This window comes from Rattus rattus, chromosome 6 (genome assembly GCF_011064425.1).
Source record: "Rattus rattus isolate New Zealand chromosome 6, Rrattus_CSIRO_v1, whole genome shotgun sequence".
Taxonomy (NCBI): domain Eukaryota; kingdom Metazoa; phylum Chordata; class Mammalia; order Rodentia; family Muridae; genus Rattus; species Rattus rattus.
In genome coordinates this window covers 28,327,803-28,345,580 of record NC_046159.1, presented here as the reverse complement: position 1 = coordinate 28,345,580, position 17,778 = coordinate 28,327,803, and the positions used below count along the sequence as shown (strand labels likewise).

The 17,778-nt window shown below is 42.9% G+C and overlaps 1 protein-coding gene across 1 annotated transcript in view; it reads right to left on the bottom strand.

The window, feature by feature from the left end:
• Nucleotides 1-16,733, bottom strand: part of Bms1 (BMS1 ribosome biogenesis factor) — a 32,466-nt gene extending 15,733 nt beyond the window's left edge. The window contains exons 1-11 of the mRNA XM_032905820.1: nt 16,551-16,733; nt 15,506-15,696; nt 14,435-14,514; nt 13,474-13,662; nt 12,857-12,999; nt 11,828-11,949; nt 11,348-11,541; nt 8,233-8,372; nt 5,357-6,108; nt 5,050-5,151; nt 3,921-4,078 (exon numbers count right to left, since the gene is read on the bottom strand). Of these exons, the coding sequence (XP_032761711.1) occupies nt 3,921-4,078; nt 5,050-5,151; nt 5,357-6,108; nt 8,233-8,372; nt 11,348-11,541; nt 11,828-11,949; nt 12,857-12,999; nt 13,474-13,662; nt 14,435-14,514; nt 15,506-15,696; nt 16,551-16,726 (2,247 nt within the window). The 5' untranslated portion in view covers nt 16,727-16,733. The remainder of the gene's footprint in view (nt 1-3,920; nt 4,079-5,049; nt 5,152-5,356; nt 6,109-8,232; nt 8,373-11,347; nt 11,542-11,827; nt 11,950-12,856; nt 13,000-13,473; nt 13,663-14,434; nt 14,515-15,505; nt 15,697-16,550) is intronic.
• Between the last annotated feature and the right edge of the window lie 1,045 nt (nt 16,734-17,778).

Genomic DNA, 17,778 nt, shown 5'->3' with positions numbered 1-17,778 from the left:
ACCTTTCCTGGAAAAAGCACCTCTTTCCCCGTCCCCACCTTCTGCCCACCGGTAGCCATCTGCAAAAGAACAAGCCTCGCTCCAGACCTGAACCCCTTCATTTGGGAAGCATCCCTGCCTGCTAAGTCTATTCTTCCCTGCCATGTGTGCAGGCCAGCTCCACGTCAACTTGACCCAAGTATCGGGGAAGAGGGAGCCTCAGTTGAGAATACCCCTACTGGAGAAGCCTGCGGGCAAGCAAGCAGTGGTGGATTGACTGGATTGACAGCTGATATGCGAGGACCCAGCCTGCTGTGGCAGTGCCACCCCTGGGCTGGTGGTCTGGGTACTAACAGAAAGCAGGCTGAGCAAGCCCTGAGAGCAAGCCCCTGGGCAGGCTGAGCAAGCCATGAGAGCAAGCCCCTGGGCAGGCTGAGCAAGCCCTGAGAGCAAGCCCCTGGGCAGGCTGAGCAAGCCATGAGAGCAAGCCCCTGGGCAGGCTGAGCAAGCCACGAGAGCAAGCCCCTGGGCAGGCTGAGCAAGCCATGAGAGCAAGCCCCTGGGCAGGCTGAGCAAGCCACGAGAGCAAGCCCCTGGGCAGTTCTCCTTCACGGCCTCTGCATCAGTCCTGCCTCCGTGTCGTGTTCCTGCCCTGGCCTCTCTGGCTAGCAGACTGTGAGCTATACGTTGTTTTATCACAGCAGGAGGAACCCCAAGACAACAAGTAAACTTGTACACACGGTTTTAAATGAGGAGGAGAAAGGTCTCAAATGTTAACAGGTCGTTCATATGTAGTAATGTCAGTAATGCACTTTTTAAACGATCCTGCTTTTGATATGTACCTTTCACTCTAAATTTTCCGTCACTACAACACCCCTACACACACACACACACACACACACACACACACACACACACACACACACAGAGTTTCTATTTACAACAAAAATCTATAGGAAGTTTCTCACTCTCCTTTAAAGTGCCAAGTTGCTTTTGATCATGGTGTTTTATTCCCACGATAGAAACCCCAAGACATGGATCCAGTCACTATCTGCAAACACCTAGGCTTGTTCTAGACCAAGGCCCAAAACACTCTTTGTTTCTGAGACACCACTGCTGGGTAAGTGGCTTCCTCCCTTTACCATCCCCCGCATCCTCCCTCCCCCCAGACTGTTACCATCTCCATTCCCACTAGACCTAGCTCCAGTCCACGGCCTTGGAGCCTGCTTTCTTCAAGAGCCATCTCTGGTGAGACACCTCCTGTCTCTGACATTTCCAACTGTCTGTGGCTATCTCTGCGTCCACAGGCCTAGCTCTTGACCATGGGTTGGGAGCCATTTTTTTCCTGGTCCAACTCAGGTCATACATCTGCCCTGGCCCAATCTAAGGAAGACCAGATTATCACTTTCAGACACATAACCAAGGAAAGAACTCCAGGCAAAATCACCCAAACAAAAGATAACATAAACGGCCATGACAGCATGTTCCCATCTAACCCAGAAGTCCTATAGAAGGACTACCTATAGAAGGTGTAGAGAACCACCTACACGGACCCCAGGACACAGAATTTAAAGCGCAATCACAAACTTTATTAAAGAATTCAAGAAATTGAAGAAGGCATGAAAACTTCATTAAACTCCCAAGGGTAGCAATAAACACCTGAGTGATGTCCAAGAAAATCCAAATACATGGGTGAATGAAAAGATAAATCACAATTTGAGAGCAGGATTCAATAAAGAGACACTGAGGTGAACACAAGCAGAAATGACAAAGAAATTAAAAAACAAAACACTTCAATATCCTGATCAGAAAGCTGAAGGGAAGCCTGGCAGGTCAAATGAATCAGCAGATGGAACGTCAGGACTCAGAGATAAAGCAGAAAAGCCGGGTGAAAGAAGCCAAGAATATGAAATGATATTAAAGCACAGGAAAGGAACATTTGGGAAATGTGGGGCACTATCAAAAGACCACATCTTCTAATTACAGGCACAAACGAGGGGACAGAATCCCATATCAATGACAGAGACCAGATCTTCAAAAAGATCACAGAAGGAAATTTCCCGCAAATTAAGGAAGGACACACCCAAGCAGATACAGAAAGCACACAGAACACCAAACAAGGCCAGAAAAGAAACACCCCACAGCATATCATGGTCAAGATACTAAGGCTATAGAACAAACGAAAAACCACTGGAAGCTGCAAGAGAGGAAAATACAAGTCTCCTATAAAGGAAAACCCGTCAAAGTAATACTTGATTTCTCAAAAGATGTTCTGATCCTGGAACAATGCACCCCGAAGACCACAACTGCCGACCAAGACCACTGTATTCAGTAACATCTGCCACGGCTGAGAGGAGAAAACTTCCCAGGATCCAAACAGCCTGGAAAAATGCATTTCCAAAGACAGAAGAAGAAAAAAGAGAGAGAGAGAAAACCTTAAACAGAATACAGAAGAAATGCTTTAAACTGACGAAGGAAATAAGCAGCCAAGAGACGCTAGGAAGAAAACAAAGCTCAAATGTAATGAGATACAAAGTAGAGCTACGAACGCAGAGTAATAGAAAAGCAGCAAACTGATGCCGGCTCCATACACCCTTCCATAACAGCTCTATCCACAGCGGGAACCTCCCAAGGACGCAGGCCGGCCGAAGGGACTAAGAAGCAAAACCCATCCATCGGTTATCTACAGGAAATCCATCTCAGCTTTCAGGACCGTCACCACCCTGAAGTGAAGGAGGGAAAGAAGTGTCCCAAGTATCTAGATGGGCCAAGAAGCAAGCAGGTACTGCCATCACATTATCTGAGAAAACAGACTTCAAACTCAAACTAAATCAGAAGAGACAAAGAAGGGCCCTTCATTCTAATCAAGGATCAATATCAGGAACAGATCACATGCAGCAAACTCTGCTATATGAGACAAACCCAGAGCCAACACTATCCTAAACAGAGAAAACCTGGAAGCAATCCCATTAGAGTCAGAAATGAGGACAGAGCTACGCACTACCCCCTTTTCAATATGGCACCTGAAGCTAGCCGGAGCGGTAAGGGAAGAGCTGGAAATTAACAAATAGAAAAGGAAGTCAAATGATTCTTATTTGCAAACAAGATATTTATTGTACATGAGATCCCAAAAATTCCACCAGAAAGCTTCTAAAACAATCAACAATTTCAGCAAAATGGCAGAGTAAAGAAAAAAATCAGTAGTTTTTCCTACACAACCAAAAAACATACCTACTGACAAAGACAGGGTTGCGCTCCATTAACCACAGCAGCAGAGTCAACAAAATATCTTGGAATAAATCTAACCAAGGAGGCAAAAGACCTCTATAATGAAAACTTCAAATCTTTGAAGAAACAGGCTAGGAAGTGAAAAGACGTCATGTGTTCAGGAATTGCTAGAGTTAATATTATGAAAATGACCATATGACCAAAAGTTACTTACAAATTCAATGCAATCCCAATGAAAATAACCACTACACTCTACTACACTCTTCACAGACACTCTTCACAGAAGTAGAAATAAAGTCTTAAGATTCCTATGGAACCAAAAAAGATCCCAGAGAGCCAAAGGAACCCTGAACTTAAAAAACCTAAAGGCAGCAATGCTCTCACACCAGTAGCTGAACATTCCTTCCTCTCCACTACAACACAAGTTCAGAGTCCGTTAGCGTCAGAACCAGTCACTGCTGGTGCAGTAAGCACTCTGATACAGGGAAACTATCTGCTACAGAAACTAGAAACAGTGACGAATATGTAATGCTGAAGCCAGACAATGCTCTTCTAAAACAGTTCTTTAGCTTCACTGCATTTGAGTGTGTATGTGAGGGAGGTAAGGGGGTGCTAGAGACTAAGTTTAGGGCGTGTAGATGCTAGGTAAGCCCTCTGCCACTGAGACACCTCCAGCCAATCCTTCCCAAAGTCAACAGGCCATTCAGTGTTACCTCCTCTAAATCCCAATCATGAGGCGCCTCCACGTGAAACCTGGAGCAGTCCAGAGAGTCGGCCTTGTGCTTACACCCTTTATCTGGCTGGCTGACACGGAACAGCCCTCCGAGCTCTTCTGAGGCATCGCCATCCTCATCTTCATTATCCTCTGTCACTAAAGAGAAGATGAGAATAAAAACTTCAGTCCTAGAGGGCTCCTTGCCCTGAACTAGTTAAATCACACTTCTTAGAATTAAAGGGATGGTGGGTCTCTGTTCATTATAGACATGTAGTATCCCTGAGCCACTCACCCACTAAAAGCCAAAAGGTCAAAAATCTACCCCCTAAGGTGTCTGGGAGACTTATCCTCTGGCAAAGCAGCAGCAGAGATCACGGAGGAGTAAAAGTACTGGAGCTGGGGAGGGGAAGCTCTCAAGCTCTTATAGAAGACCTATGCAGAGCTCCCATAGAACTTCCCATCACTAAATGTCTAGAAGCAAAATCTAAATGAAAATCAGTACAGATCACTCTCCAATTTTCTTATTTCTGCATTTTTTTCAAAAAGAACTTATAGATAAGCTTAATAAATTATAAAAATAAGAACACAGGGCTCTTGTTCTCACAGGGGGACACCTTTCATCGTTCTAACACTAAATTATTTAACGGACAAACAGAACTCATGAAGGACTTTATAAACTGACATAATGATTGTCAGTCTCATTAAAGCTGCAATATATACGACAGCAATGCACGGTCCTTGTGACATGATTATCAACACCTGAGGCCAACAAAGGCTCAGCAGGTAAGGGTGCTTAGCACACGGGCCTGGGGACCTGAGCTGGAGCCTGAAAACCCATAAAAAGGTGGACAGAGAACCAGCTCCACACATTGTCCTCTAGCCTCCTCGCATACACTTGGCGCCAGTGCTCTCCCACATCATAGATACACACGCACGCACGCATACTGCAAGTAAATAAAAAGTTTAAAATATGTTGCAAAAATGTCTGGTAAATACATAAAAGCTGAGAGCCAAAAATAACGGAGGCCAAAGTCCACTCCCAATCTTCATGTCAATGTCCTCTCTTCCTTTTCAGAAAATACTCTAAGTACCTAAACCATTTTGAGCTCTAAACTAGAATCCTTTACCTGTCCCATAAATCAGCTTTCGAAGATTCGGAGCTGCTTGCTGCTGCCTCAGAAACGCCTCCGCTGCTTTCCTGGAGAGGTCTTCCTTCCACTTGAGGGCACCTGAAGAACCAACACCTGGTTACAAATGCTCACTGCCCCCGCCTCAAACCCCAGAGCTCACCCAATCTCAAACATGCTCACGACAGTTCAGTAGTCACCAAACCCAAAGAGCAGACGCAAAAATGTAAAAGTCCTGTTAATAACAATTGGCTGAGTCCCAAATGTATACTCAGTCCAAGGACACCTGGCCCTCTGGAGGAATTACCTGACGTTTCTACAGAGCTGCTATTTTCCTCCTTGTGATCTTCTTCCTCTTTGAGTAAATTTTCAATGTCGCTGGTCTCATCATCCACGTTCTCTGACTCGGGTTTCTGTCCTCTGTGCTGCTGAGCATTTGTTCCCCCAACCTCTTTGTGTTCTGAGTCTTCTTCCTCTGAACTGAGTTCAGATTCCTCAGACTCATCTTCAGATGGAAATGCCTCTTCGGCTGTACAGTGACCAGAATCAGAAGTGGTGAGGGCTGCTTTTCTCACTGGGGAAGGCTTCTGTCCATCCGGAGGGGGCCCCCACTGGTGGGCTGCTGACGGTCTTGCCCCACGAGCTCCTCCAACAGAGCTGGCTTCCCCAGTGTCCCTCTCTCCTGTGGAGGCACCGTCAGCACTGCTTTCATCTGCTTCCTCTGCCTCCTCCTCTCCCCCAGAGCTCCTCTCAAGATCATCATCGCTATCAGCAAACGCCGGCAAATCTGCCTCACTGTCTTCTTCCTGCTCCTCAAGTTTTGGTCGTTTGTGTCCCCTAACAGTTGTGTATTTACAGCTGCTGCTTTTAGCGCCTTCTTCCTCTTCCACCTCATCATCACTAGAGCCATTTTCCATCCCGTCATCATCCGACATTTCATCTTCATCTCCTTCACTATCGTCATGTCCAGACTCTTCTTCCGTGTCTCCAAAAACGGCTTTCCGACGCACTCGGCCCGTTTCCACATCCACCTGCTTTTCCTCCTTTGGCATCCACAGCCTACATTTCAAATAAATAAAAACCAATTCAAACTGAGAAGTACGTAGCTAAGGTCAGTGCACTATGCAAAGAACTGGGCGGCGAAGACAGGAGGGTTCAAGGTTCTAGTCCTGCCTGGGCTCAGAATAAGTTAAGACTTGATGTGACTTAAGACACAGTAACCTAGTGAGACCCTGTCCCCAAATAGAAATTTAAAGAAAAAAAGGATTAGAGTCAGAGTTTGCTGGCGGAACTCTGGCCTGGTCTGCGCAGAGTCCTGTGTCCATTCCTCAGCATTTACTAAAGAAAACAGAACCATCAGAGTTCCAAAACGACAGCACAGAAAATTGATGACAAATATTTAAATAATTAATAAGCAAACTCATAGCTCCCTAATGACACACTTGCAAAGCAGTTAATAGAGAGAACATGGAGATTCTTTTAAGAAATAAAATAATTTCTATTTTAGGAAAAGTATTCAAAAGGGAAGTTAGTATTTAGTACATCTTCAAAACTGATTTCAGGTCTAAAGGACAATGTAAGCCTGGGTCCCCTGTTGTGTCAGAAAATACTATGCTCATTTGCACAGACTAATGGGGATGTGCCTAGAAGACACAGGAGACTCATCACTGAGGGTCAAACCTGGGACAACGTAGGCATCAGAGAAAAATGGAAGCAATGGGAAGGTAAAACATAAAACAAAACCAAAGTCCAGTCAATCGTGCAGGGAGAAAATCAAGGAGGGAGAAAAGGCCTTTGTTAGAGAAAGTAGCTGACCAGAGTTCAGAGTAGCTCTGTGGGTCGCTGACTCGATCTCTGTGTGTTGCTGAGTGCAGAGTATGACACGGGCTGAGGAGATGATGCCTCAGCAGTCCCGAGCACTCAGTGATCTTACCGAAGACCTGGGTTCAGGTAGCTGGTACAGAATCATTGAGATGCTAAAGCTATGAGATAAAATTAAAACAAAACAAAGCTATCCAATGTAGTCTTACATATAAAACTGTGATGCCATCAATTATAAAAATCTAAAGTATACCATAAGACAGTCCCTAGTCAGAAGCACAACAAAACAATAACTACATAAAAAAATGCATAGACAAAGAAAATGCTCACAATATTTAAATTATAGGTTATTTGTTATGTATATGTTTGTGTGTGCCTACAGAGTTTATGTATATCGTGAGCATGTATGTGGCCAAGGCTGTTGGAGGTCACAAGACCCTGGAACTGGAGTTATAGGCATTTGTGAGGCAACAAATGGGTGGTGAGCACTGAACCCAAGTCCTCTGCAGAAGCAGAAGTGCTCTTAACCAGTGAGTCGTCTCTCAAGCCCTGGGAATAGTGACCCTTAAATGTGCTCTTTAATCTTTCATATTACCATGCTAAGCAATAATGCGTATTATACTAAGCTATCCTGTACACAGTTTTATCATTTTCAGATTGGTTATGAGGCATGAGTTAGAACAGAAGTCAATGTTCAGCAAGCACCCACTGAGTGTAATGGTACCCAAGTCTACACACTCCCAGTCCAGGCTGAAAGATGAGCTGTGTCAGTAGACACCGGCCACGTAATAAAAAATAAGTATGAAAGACTTTCAGAGACAAGGCACGTGCCTTTGGACAGACCCCGAATAAACATCTAGACACTACTCTAGAATCTCAGTCACTGAAAGATATCTAAATGGTCTCCTAGAAAATTAAAAGCAATCAATAGAAAAGTTAGAATAGGATTTGAACATTACTCTTTAGACTTCTGTTAAAAACAAGTCTTGTCTTTTACTAAAAGTATTATTATATAATGTTATATAAATAAAAAACTGTCAAGAAACACTTGAATATTCACAGTAAACCAAAAATCCTGCAGTCAAATCCCATCAAAATAAAAACTGTGACAGTAGAATGGTAGGTAATATAATTTTTACTTTAACTTTTTAAAATTAAAGATTAGGAAAAGAGCCGGTACCATATGTCACCGGGTAAAAGCACTTGCTGCCAAGCCTGACTTTCTGAGTTTGAGTCCTGGAACTGACATGGTAGATAGAGAACCAACCCTAACCATCTGCGTTAATGTGCAGGCGCGCGCACGGGGTTAAAACAAGCAAGCAAGCAAGCAAGCAAAAAAACTTGGCAAAACGGTAGACTTACCCTTGATTGTCTACATCTTCTGATCCCAGAGGTCTGGAATCAGAGAAAAGTGTCACTCTGCTTGAAGCCATCTTAGCATCGATACTGGCATGGGTGGAGATGAGGCTCTGGACCAGTTCATGTGTAGGGCCTGTTTCCTCCTGTCAAAGCCAGGAAAAATGTGCATGTGAGGACAGCAAGGACACTGGAAACATACTGGTTTCATCATTCTCACCACAGGCTAACGAGAGCTCAGCAGTGACAACTGCATACTGCTCAGGCAGAAGGCCTGAGAATTCAGTTTCCAGCACAGCACCCACACCAGAAGTTCACAGCCAGCAGTAACCCCAGCACCATCCGGACCTGACATCTCTGCCTTTGTGGCCACTTGAACACACACACACATGCATCCATCCATACATACAAACAGACACACAGACACAAAAAGTAAATTTAAAAAAATTATCTTATAGTTCTAAAAACCTTTCTCACTGTCTTAAGAGGAAAGAAAATTCTCATGACAAAGCCTAAAGTTGACCCCCAACAATGTAAATGCTTCTCAAGTTCATGCAATACATCAATCCAACCTAAGCACGTAGCTGGGAAAACACCAGGTCTCAACACTGTAGGCAAAAACTACTTTAACTCAGTAAGATTACATTTCAAAACACTAACAAAAACCTAAAGTCCCTATGTCTCCCAAGACTCTGGGAACACTGTGGGATACAGGGTAGAAAGAATGGAAGACAGGAGGACAGGAGTGATGCTGTGTACCCCTCTTCTGGAGGAGCATATGGCAGGTAATGGCTGCTGAGGGGGGAATCTTTGGTTTGTTTTTACAAGTAAGGGTGTTTTGCCTGCACATTCTCACCATGCACCACTTGCATGCTTTCAGGCCTGCAGAACAGAAGAGAGCACCAGTCTCCCTGAACTGGAGTGCTAGTCACAACATGGGTGCTGGGAAGGTCCCAGATCCTCTGGTAGTGCTCTTAACTTCTGTAGTCTAGGTCAGCAAATAACTCCAAACCTACTCTCATGCAAATAACCCCAATTAAACTCAGTGGATCACTATAAAAAATGGCAGGGAAGGAGAGTGGCTATGAGGGAGGGAAGCAAATGGAGAGCAGCAAACTCCTCACGTGCATATAGGTGTCCACTAGGGGTAAGGAAGAGAAGGTAACTGGGGTGACATATCAGTTTATATAATCTACGCATACATAAAGATATCAAATAAGTATTGCAAAACAAGAAGAGTATCTCAAACTTCTTACACACACCTGGCTCCTACCTAGGGAAGTTCAACAGGAAAAGGAGGATAAATAACAAAGGATGTTTAATAAAGCCTCAAGAAATCACTATTTTATATCTACCTAAAATTATTCATAATACATACAAGTACATGTATAGATATCTTAAACACACATACACGATTAAAGATCTTAAATGAAGTATGCCACTTAATCTGACCCTATTCTTAACAAAGGTCACAGAATATCTAACAAAACCCCAATACCCAGGATGAAAAATTTCCACATGAGTGGTTGGTTGGTCAGGGGAGTCCAAGTGACTCCCACAACAATACAGGCCATTGCTGTTACCCTTGGTTGCTTCTCAGAGGTAGCAGGTCCCTATTGCCAAAGATACTGCATACTTAGGACACAGAATTCGGAGGATTCAAACTGGATCCAACCTGAAAGTTCGTTCCTGAGATCTGATTTCATAGCACCAGACAACACTAGGCAAGCCAAAGGAAGGAAGCAGTGAGCACTCATATCTGGGCAATAACCAACAGCTGCCTAACTGGACTTAAGGCCTGACCAACTGGAGGGAAGCCATGCTTGGTACTGGCAAGCTAACTAACCTGGGGCTAAGAGTCATGGATCTTAGAGGCCTTAGCACTACCACTTCACTAGACCAGCAAGATTATCAACTGCATTCTAAAACATATCCTTATCCCCACAGATAAGGGTAGCTATCACACCTCATCAAAGGAGCCTCTCTTTATACCAAAGAGAGACCATTATAGAAAGCTATAACCACCCACAATGCCAGTTCAACAGATCAACAGATGGTGGAGAGGGAGTCCAGTCCCAACAGATATATTTACAATACAACTCCTGACCTAAGGGTCAATGAACATCAAAGAAGAAGGTGCAAAAGATTTTAAGAGCCTGAGTACCAGGAGTTCTGTGGGTAAGATTCTGTTTCCTAGGAATGACAGGGAAGCTACAGCCCTGAAACCCCAACAATATGGCTGCCTAATCAAGACCTGAGCAATGACACCACCAGTAGACATGTGAAAGTTGGGTGCAGGGGAGGGGAGCGCACATCCCACCAGTACACAAAGAACTACAGGCAACTAATGACTGCTGAGGGAGAAAGAGTTAGTCTTACCTAGGGATGAGTCCCTTAATTATCCCATACAAAGTGGTCAGCCCTAAACTCAAATACAAACACCATCAAATGGACTCAGTTATATGTACATGTGTATATTTACACACGAGAATATATTTATAAGCAACAATAATAATCAAAGAAAAAGAGGTCACATATTTAGGGAAGGGGAAATGGAAGGGGTTTGAGGAAAGGGGAAGAGGAAATGTGATTTAATTAATTTTGATTTTTGTAAGTTGTAAACTAAGAATAAAAAAAATACCACCAATCACTTTACACACACACACACACACACACACACACACACACACACACACACACACACACACACTCACACTCACTCACACACACAGACACAGACAAAGACATACCAGCCAGGGCTATATAGAGAGAACATGTCTCAAAGAAAGAAAGAGACAGAGACAGAGTCAGAGACAGACAGACTGACTGACTGACTAAAGGAGCGGGCCTGCGGCCTAGCGGGCACTGCGGTCTCCTAGGAGACGAGCGCTGACAGGCACTGTGCTGGCAGTGGTGCCAACAACTGTGAACTTCCCATCTGAAGAGTGTGAAAGGCGGTATTTTTATTTCTCCTGGTACAATGGAAAGAAAACACCTTTATAATCAGCTTTTTCATCATAAACTTGGATTAAAAGAAAAAAGCTTCAGTAAGGAGAATATGAACATGATATTTGATAAGAAAAGATGTGTAGAGACTAATTCAGAAGGTAACACTTCTTACCACTGTCTGGAAGCCATGGCTGCCACCCAGGTCAACATAGACAGCATCTTTGTCATAGAGCACACCCCCAACCCCAGAGAGAGGCGCATAAACCAGCTTCTCCTTCTCATTCAAACAGCGCTTCTTTTGCTGTTCCGGAAGGGCACAGGGGTCTGGGAGAAAACTGACGTCGCTGGCGACAAAATCTCCTACACCTGGAAGACAGAACCCAGGCAGCAACTTGACAAGGAGTCAAGCATTCAAAAAACAGTGTCAATTATTGGGAAAAAATGCCTGCATTTGAAGGCTTGAGCTAGGGCACAGAAAAGGCACCACTAAGTGGTGGCCTTGCTAGCTAGATAATACGGCATTCACTCAACACTGTTGGCAGATGATGCCCAGGGTGTTTTAAAAACTCCAGAATAAGGCCCTGTCGTGTTTGGTGATGGCTCAGTGTTCCACGAGGGTGACAGACACCGAGTGCTGCACAGTACACAGTACCTGGCATGTGGATCTGGCTGTTATTCTTCAGGTAGGCTCCTCGTAAATAACCATAAAGAGACACCTTTCGGTCACACTTGATGTTTGTGCGGATATCCTCAGGGTTTGTCAGATCTTCCATCCTAGAAAAATAAAACACGATCACACGGCAGGAAGAAACATAAAAAGTACGTACACTCTTGACAACTCTTGTTCACAGACTGAGAGCATAGCTTGGTGGTTCAACACTGGCCAGTACATGAGGCCCAGAATTTAATCTCAAGCCACAAAACCAAGTCTTGCTCCTTAAGCGCATCATTCAGAAAACTAGAAAACACAGGAACAAGGACGCATGGTCCACACTGGTCCAGAGAACAAGCAGCAAAAGCACAACTGCTTCACCTGGGTCCACGTGATGCACACCACAGGGCACTTCTAAGGGAGATGATGCCCTCACTGGGTCACAGAAAAGCAGAGAACGTGCTTAGAAAAACTCTTTAGGGAAGAGTTAAGATTAGTCTGCTGGATGAGCCCTTGGGTTAGCTTGGATTCCTCTAAGGAAGGGCACTCCACGGTGAGAAAGCATGAAGAAAAAAATAAGATGGGTGCTGAGTGACTGGACCTTGGCGCAAGGACACCATCATCAAATCCCCAACATGGAAGCTGTTGTGTTGTTTTGTTAAAAAGAGAAGAAAAAAAAAGCCAAGTAGTAGTGACAATGCCTTAAAGCCCAGCACTCAGGAAGCAGAGGTAGGTGGATCCCTGAGTTCAAGGTCAGCCTGGTTATAGAGCGAGTTCCAGGACAGCCAGGGCTACACAGAGAAACCCTGTCTGGAAAAAAACAAATGAAACAATAAAGAAAAGGAAAAACAAAACAAAAGAACAATGCTAGAACTCAGCCAGAGGCTTGTGCAAGCCCTCTATGCACTGAGCTGTACCGTAAACTCTGTAAATCATAATCATTCACTCCACCTCTAAACCTTAAGAACGGTAAAAAAAAAAAAAAAACACAGAGACTGGGAAGAAAAGAAATTCACACTTGTCGTTTACCTGTCTGCCAGGATGTAAGGATGAGAAGTTTGCCATGTGAGAGGCCTAAACTTCATAACTGTGATAAATCTGCCCAGGTTGTGAATCTCTTGGTTCTGATACTCTCCATGAACCATTCCAGAAAGGTAGAACAGCTTGGCACCCTAAACGTAAAAAAAAAGAATAAGGATGAATGTCGATTCAACCTATGTCAATACCATAAGAAGCAAGGTCATTAGAAGCTGTCTGTGTTTCCAAAGCTGGCTGCCTTCCTCAGGACTTGTCACGTGAGAGCCTCACAAAGCAAACGTCTCCCAGTTAAACACTGGCATACATGGAAAAGGCATTGAGGTCCCTGGGCAGAGAAAGGATTTTGTGACCAACAGGCCATGGCAGTACGAAAAGGAGAAATGATAGGTCCTGGTCTTTAACTTCCGAAGCACCACATCAAACCACGATCAATAGCATACATTGTATGTGCACAGAAGCAAACAAGATACAAAGACCATGCAGAGGAAACAGGCCACGGGCCAGAAACACACACACAGGAAAACTCTCGAGAGTTTATGAAGAGCTCTTCATTCTGGCTACTTTCAAGGCTTAGAAGTGAGAGGACCCAGCAATAATTCCCTTCCTACCGGGTAGACTTCTGTCCAGAATCTATGCTTTAAGCGCTTCTTTGTCTTCTTAAGTTGCTTATTGTGCTTGAAGGAGTCCAAGTGGGTGAGAACTCCCATAATTTTAGGAAAGCCATGTACTTGACAAATGTTTAGAAACTCAAATGTCTCCATTTCAAACCCAAAGCTGGCATCTATAAGCATTAGCACCTAAAAACAGAACACAATTTCTCACAGAAGTGATCAAAATACTCCACCCAGACCAAGAGTCAGCAAATTATGGCCGATGGTCACATCATGCCACTCACTTGTTTTCTTAAATATTCAAAAGAATGTCACAAAGGCATCTCTAATATTCATGTTTTCAAAATCACAAAATTTTAAGTATTTTAGTCATTTTAAAAACACAAGGCTTAGCAAGCTCATTCTTCATTGTCCTAAGACTAACACTTAAATAACTCCCAAATTTAAATATATATAGGTTAGGTATATATCAGTGTAGGTTAATATGGCCAGAGAAATGGCTCAACAGTCAGAACATTTGTTCTTGCAGAAGACCCAGGTTCAATTCCCAGCACCTACATGGCAGCTTACAAACATCTATAACTCCAGTTGAACGAGCACAATACCCTCTTCTCACCTCTGCAGGTACCACACATGCACACGGTGCAGACTCACATGCTAGCAAACCATATACATAAAATAAGTACATCTCAAACGTGTGTGTGTGTGTGTATGTGTATGCACAATATATACTAATATTGTCCAGTATTTCCTCATCCTTTGCTTTTCTTCAGGTTTTAGACTGCGTTCATCAGGCACATTCCATTTTTTTGATAATATCAATGGTTACCATAATTTCAACCACTTCTGCTCTATCTTTCTTGCCTTAATAATCACAAGTCTGTCCCTGCAAATGAGATAAATAACCCATCACATTGCACACTCTCCACTGGGACCCCGGCCACCCTTACTGACTTACCAGATCTGCTACTTTAGCTAGGTCAATCATTACATTGATGTCACACCCACACTCAATAATGGTAAGTCTGCGCTTTTTACCTGTTAAGGACAGGGATGAAACTTTTACTTTTTAAAATCTTGAAAATGCTCTATCCATTAACTCTATAGTATTCATGGTTTTTACCTGTATCCAGTAAAAAAACACCATATACCTTTACAAGAAATGTAACATTTTTATGGCCGCAACTGTCAAACTGTATCAATTCCATCCTGGTTACCTTGCATTGGTTTCTCCTTAATTTTAAAATATACCAATTGCACCCAGATAAAGATATTAAAACAGTACAATTCTAGACAGAGTTTATAATCAATGACCATGATCCTACTGAGCTACAGGCCACTCTCTTTGTCTGCATCAGTTTCCTATACTCTCAATGCTAAAAACATTATCAAACCTAACATAACGGTATGTTCCTGGAACAGTCGTAAACTCCTGTACTATAACTGTAAAGACAATGTCATCAAGGACATCCCAAAGATAAGAAATGTCCTATGCCATCACTTCTTTAACAAGGCCCTTCAGTTTCTATCATTACCATTTGGAGAATTCATTTTCTCACTGAAGAACACTAATTCTAATCCCAGAACTCTGGAGCCAAAGACTCTCTGTGAGTTCAAGGTCAGCCTGGTCTATATACCAAGTTCCAGGAGAACCAGACCTACATAGAGAGACCCTGGCTCAAATACAAAAACAAAGAAAGGCACACAAATTCTCCTAAGAGTAGCTTTGAGAAGGAAAGCAGATGTGTGCGGTATATGGGAATTCATTTATTGTTAAATGAACGTGCTCACAATTACTGGACCAGTCCTAAGCCTTCCAAGAAGCACACTGACCAAGCGGTCAGGCTGAGGAGGTGCACATCAACACTGGTATGTGTAAGAAGTTACCTTTGAAGTTACAGGCCATTCAGTGAAAGCAAACATATGGTAATCGGATGTAATAATATCGGTGTTATAATTTCTCTTTGGGCAAACAGCAATCCCTCAGGCAACAATATTTTTCACACCAGTCTATGGCAGCACTCCCTACCTGACACAATTGTCACAGGGCCTCTGATCTCACTCAACTTCTGTCTGGTAAAATTCCGAATCAGGCACCGTATCAAGGTACTCTTTCCAACTTTTGGAGGGCCCATCACCACTACCACTATTGGTGGGGGCTCCAGTGGAGTTCTGTCAACCACTGGAATATGATGCTTTTTCGTCTTTAGGTCCTGAGTCCTATTTGTTTACAAAAATAAAACAAAACAGTCAGTTTACTTCCAAAACACAAAAGATCATTTTAAGTACAGATGGTATACAGAACAGACAATACAGACAATACAGGGATACAATTAACTTTAATTTAATAGGTCAAATTCTACCCCCTCTTCACCCAAAACTTATTCTTCAGTAAAGATAAAATAGACAACTAAAAAATAGTTAATAATCAAACACATCATAAATGAGACTGATTTGGCTTTAATGTTTAAGAGGCAACCATAGTGACAATGTTATAACACAAGTTGAGGTCTGGGAAAGTAAATGTTCTATCAACTGGCTGTTGAACTTGTGCCCTGAGTCTGTTTCCTTATTCACATGAGAATAACTCCTAACTTCTTCATGCCGTTGAAAGAATTCAGTTAGGGAATGTTTAAAGGAAATGGCTGGTTATATATCAGTATCTCCCTAATACAGCTACTTTAGTATTTTACATTAAATGAAAGATGGGGGGGGGGGGCGGAACCACCACCACTTTTATCGTCATGGAGATATTTAAAATTTAGGAGATTTTTCTGTGATCTAAATTTTATAAATTCTTTTTCCTCTTGGACAAGAAAGAAAGGAAGGAAGGAAGGAAGGAAGGAAGGAAGGAAGGAAGGAAGGAAACAAGAAAAAAGAAAAAAGGCACAGGGCAGACGTTAGAGAGAAAGTACTTCTTTGGCAGAGTTCTGACATGTTAGGAAAAGTCATATGGCCTTGCCTACGATGGCACCTACGTCCTTCAGACCTGAATTAGACTCACAAGGGAAATGTCATCTGACAGAGGCTCCTAGTACTTAATGAAAGACCCACTAACCCCAGGTAAAACATACCTGTGAAAGGACCGCGCCATGCGCACGGCAGACTGCACGGCAAAAGCTTTGGGGTTTCTCTTCCGGGCATCCTCCTCATCTCCAAGCTGTAGGTCCTGCAGGTGCCTTTTCTTTTTCTTCTCAGCTTTAGGCCCACTGTGCTTCTTTCTGTGTTTCTTGTGATCCGTGACCTCCATGGTGGCTATTTATCAACTACAAATAAGTCTTACCTACATGGAACAGGGTGGCACAATGGTGGGAATATATTTTTTTCATGTAAAATATGTTCCTTTAATTAGATTTTATATCTTGATTAATGAAACACAAATACTGATTTTTGTTTTGGTCACTATCACTTTTGGAAAGCCCATTTTCTAAACATAAAATATTACATATGCAGCAACTTTTAGTAGTGAAAACCACCTGTTCTTTACTTCTAAGGCAATATCTGCAGTTGTTTTCACCTGACTAGAATTTTAAAAGTAAACAGTAGAAAAGAATAAAAAGGGTTCCTTTAGATCCTATGGCTTATGCAAGTCACTGTGAGTTACCAGCAAACACTAAAGTCTTGAGAATATTCTTAATTAAAAAAATATTTTGGTACCTTAAGTATGTGTGCAATTTTATAGGCACTCTTAAACTTTTGTATTTTGTCACATCATTGAAACATATTCCTATGTGTGCATGGAAGTGTGTATGTTACAGTCATAGACTCGGAAGCATATCTGCCAACGTCAAAGGTTTCAGCGTGCTTTTAGACACAAAAAGAGCAAACGATACCTACACTGCCGAGATACAAGGATTATAAGTGAGTTCAAAACACAGTAGTATGATTGTTTGAATATGCTTGGCACATGCAGTAGATTTGTTGAAATAGGAGTGGCTTTGTTAGAGAAGTGTGTCAGTGTGGGCACGCGCTTTAAGATACTCATCCTAGCTCCCTGGAAGCCAGTCTTCTTTTGTTTGCCTTAGGAACAAGATATAGCACGCTCAGTTTCTCCCTACACCATGCCTACCTGGATGCTGCCATGCTTCCACCTGGATGATAAGGAATTGAACCTCTGAACCTGTAAGCCAGCCCCAATTAAATGCTGCCCTTATAAGAGTTGCCTTGGCCATGGTGTCTGTTCATAGCAGTAAACCCTAACTAAGACAGGGAGTACATTCTTCTCGTCAGTGCCTTGAAAACAGAATAGTGACTGTCCTTTTTATAGGACTGGGAACTAAAAACTTTTGTGGGTAGCATTTG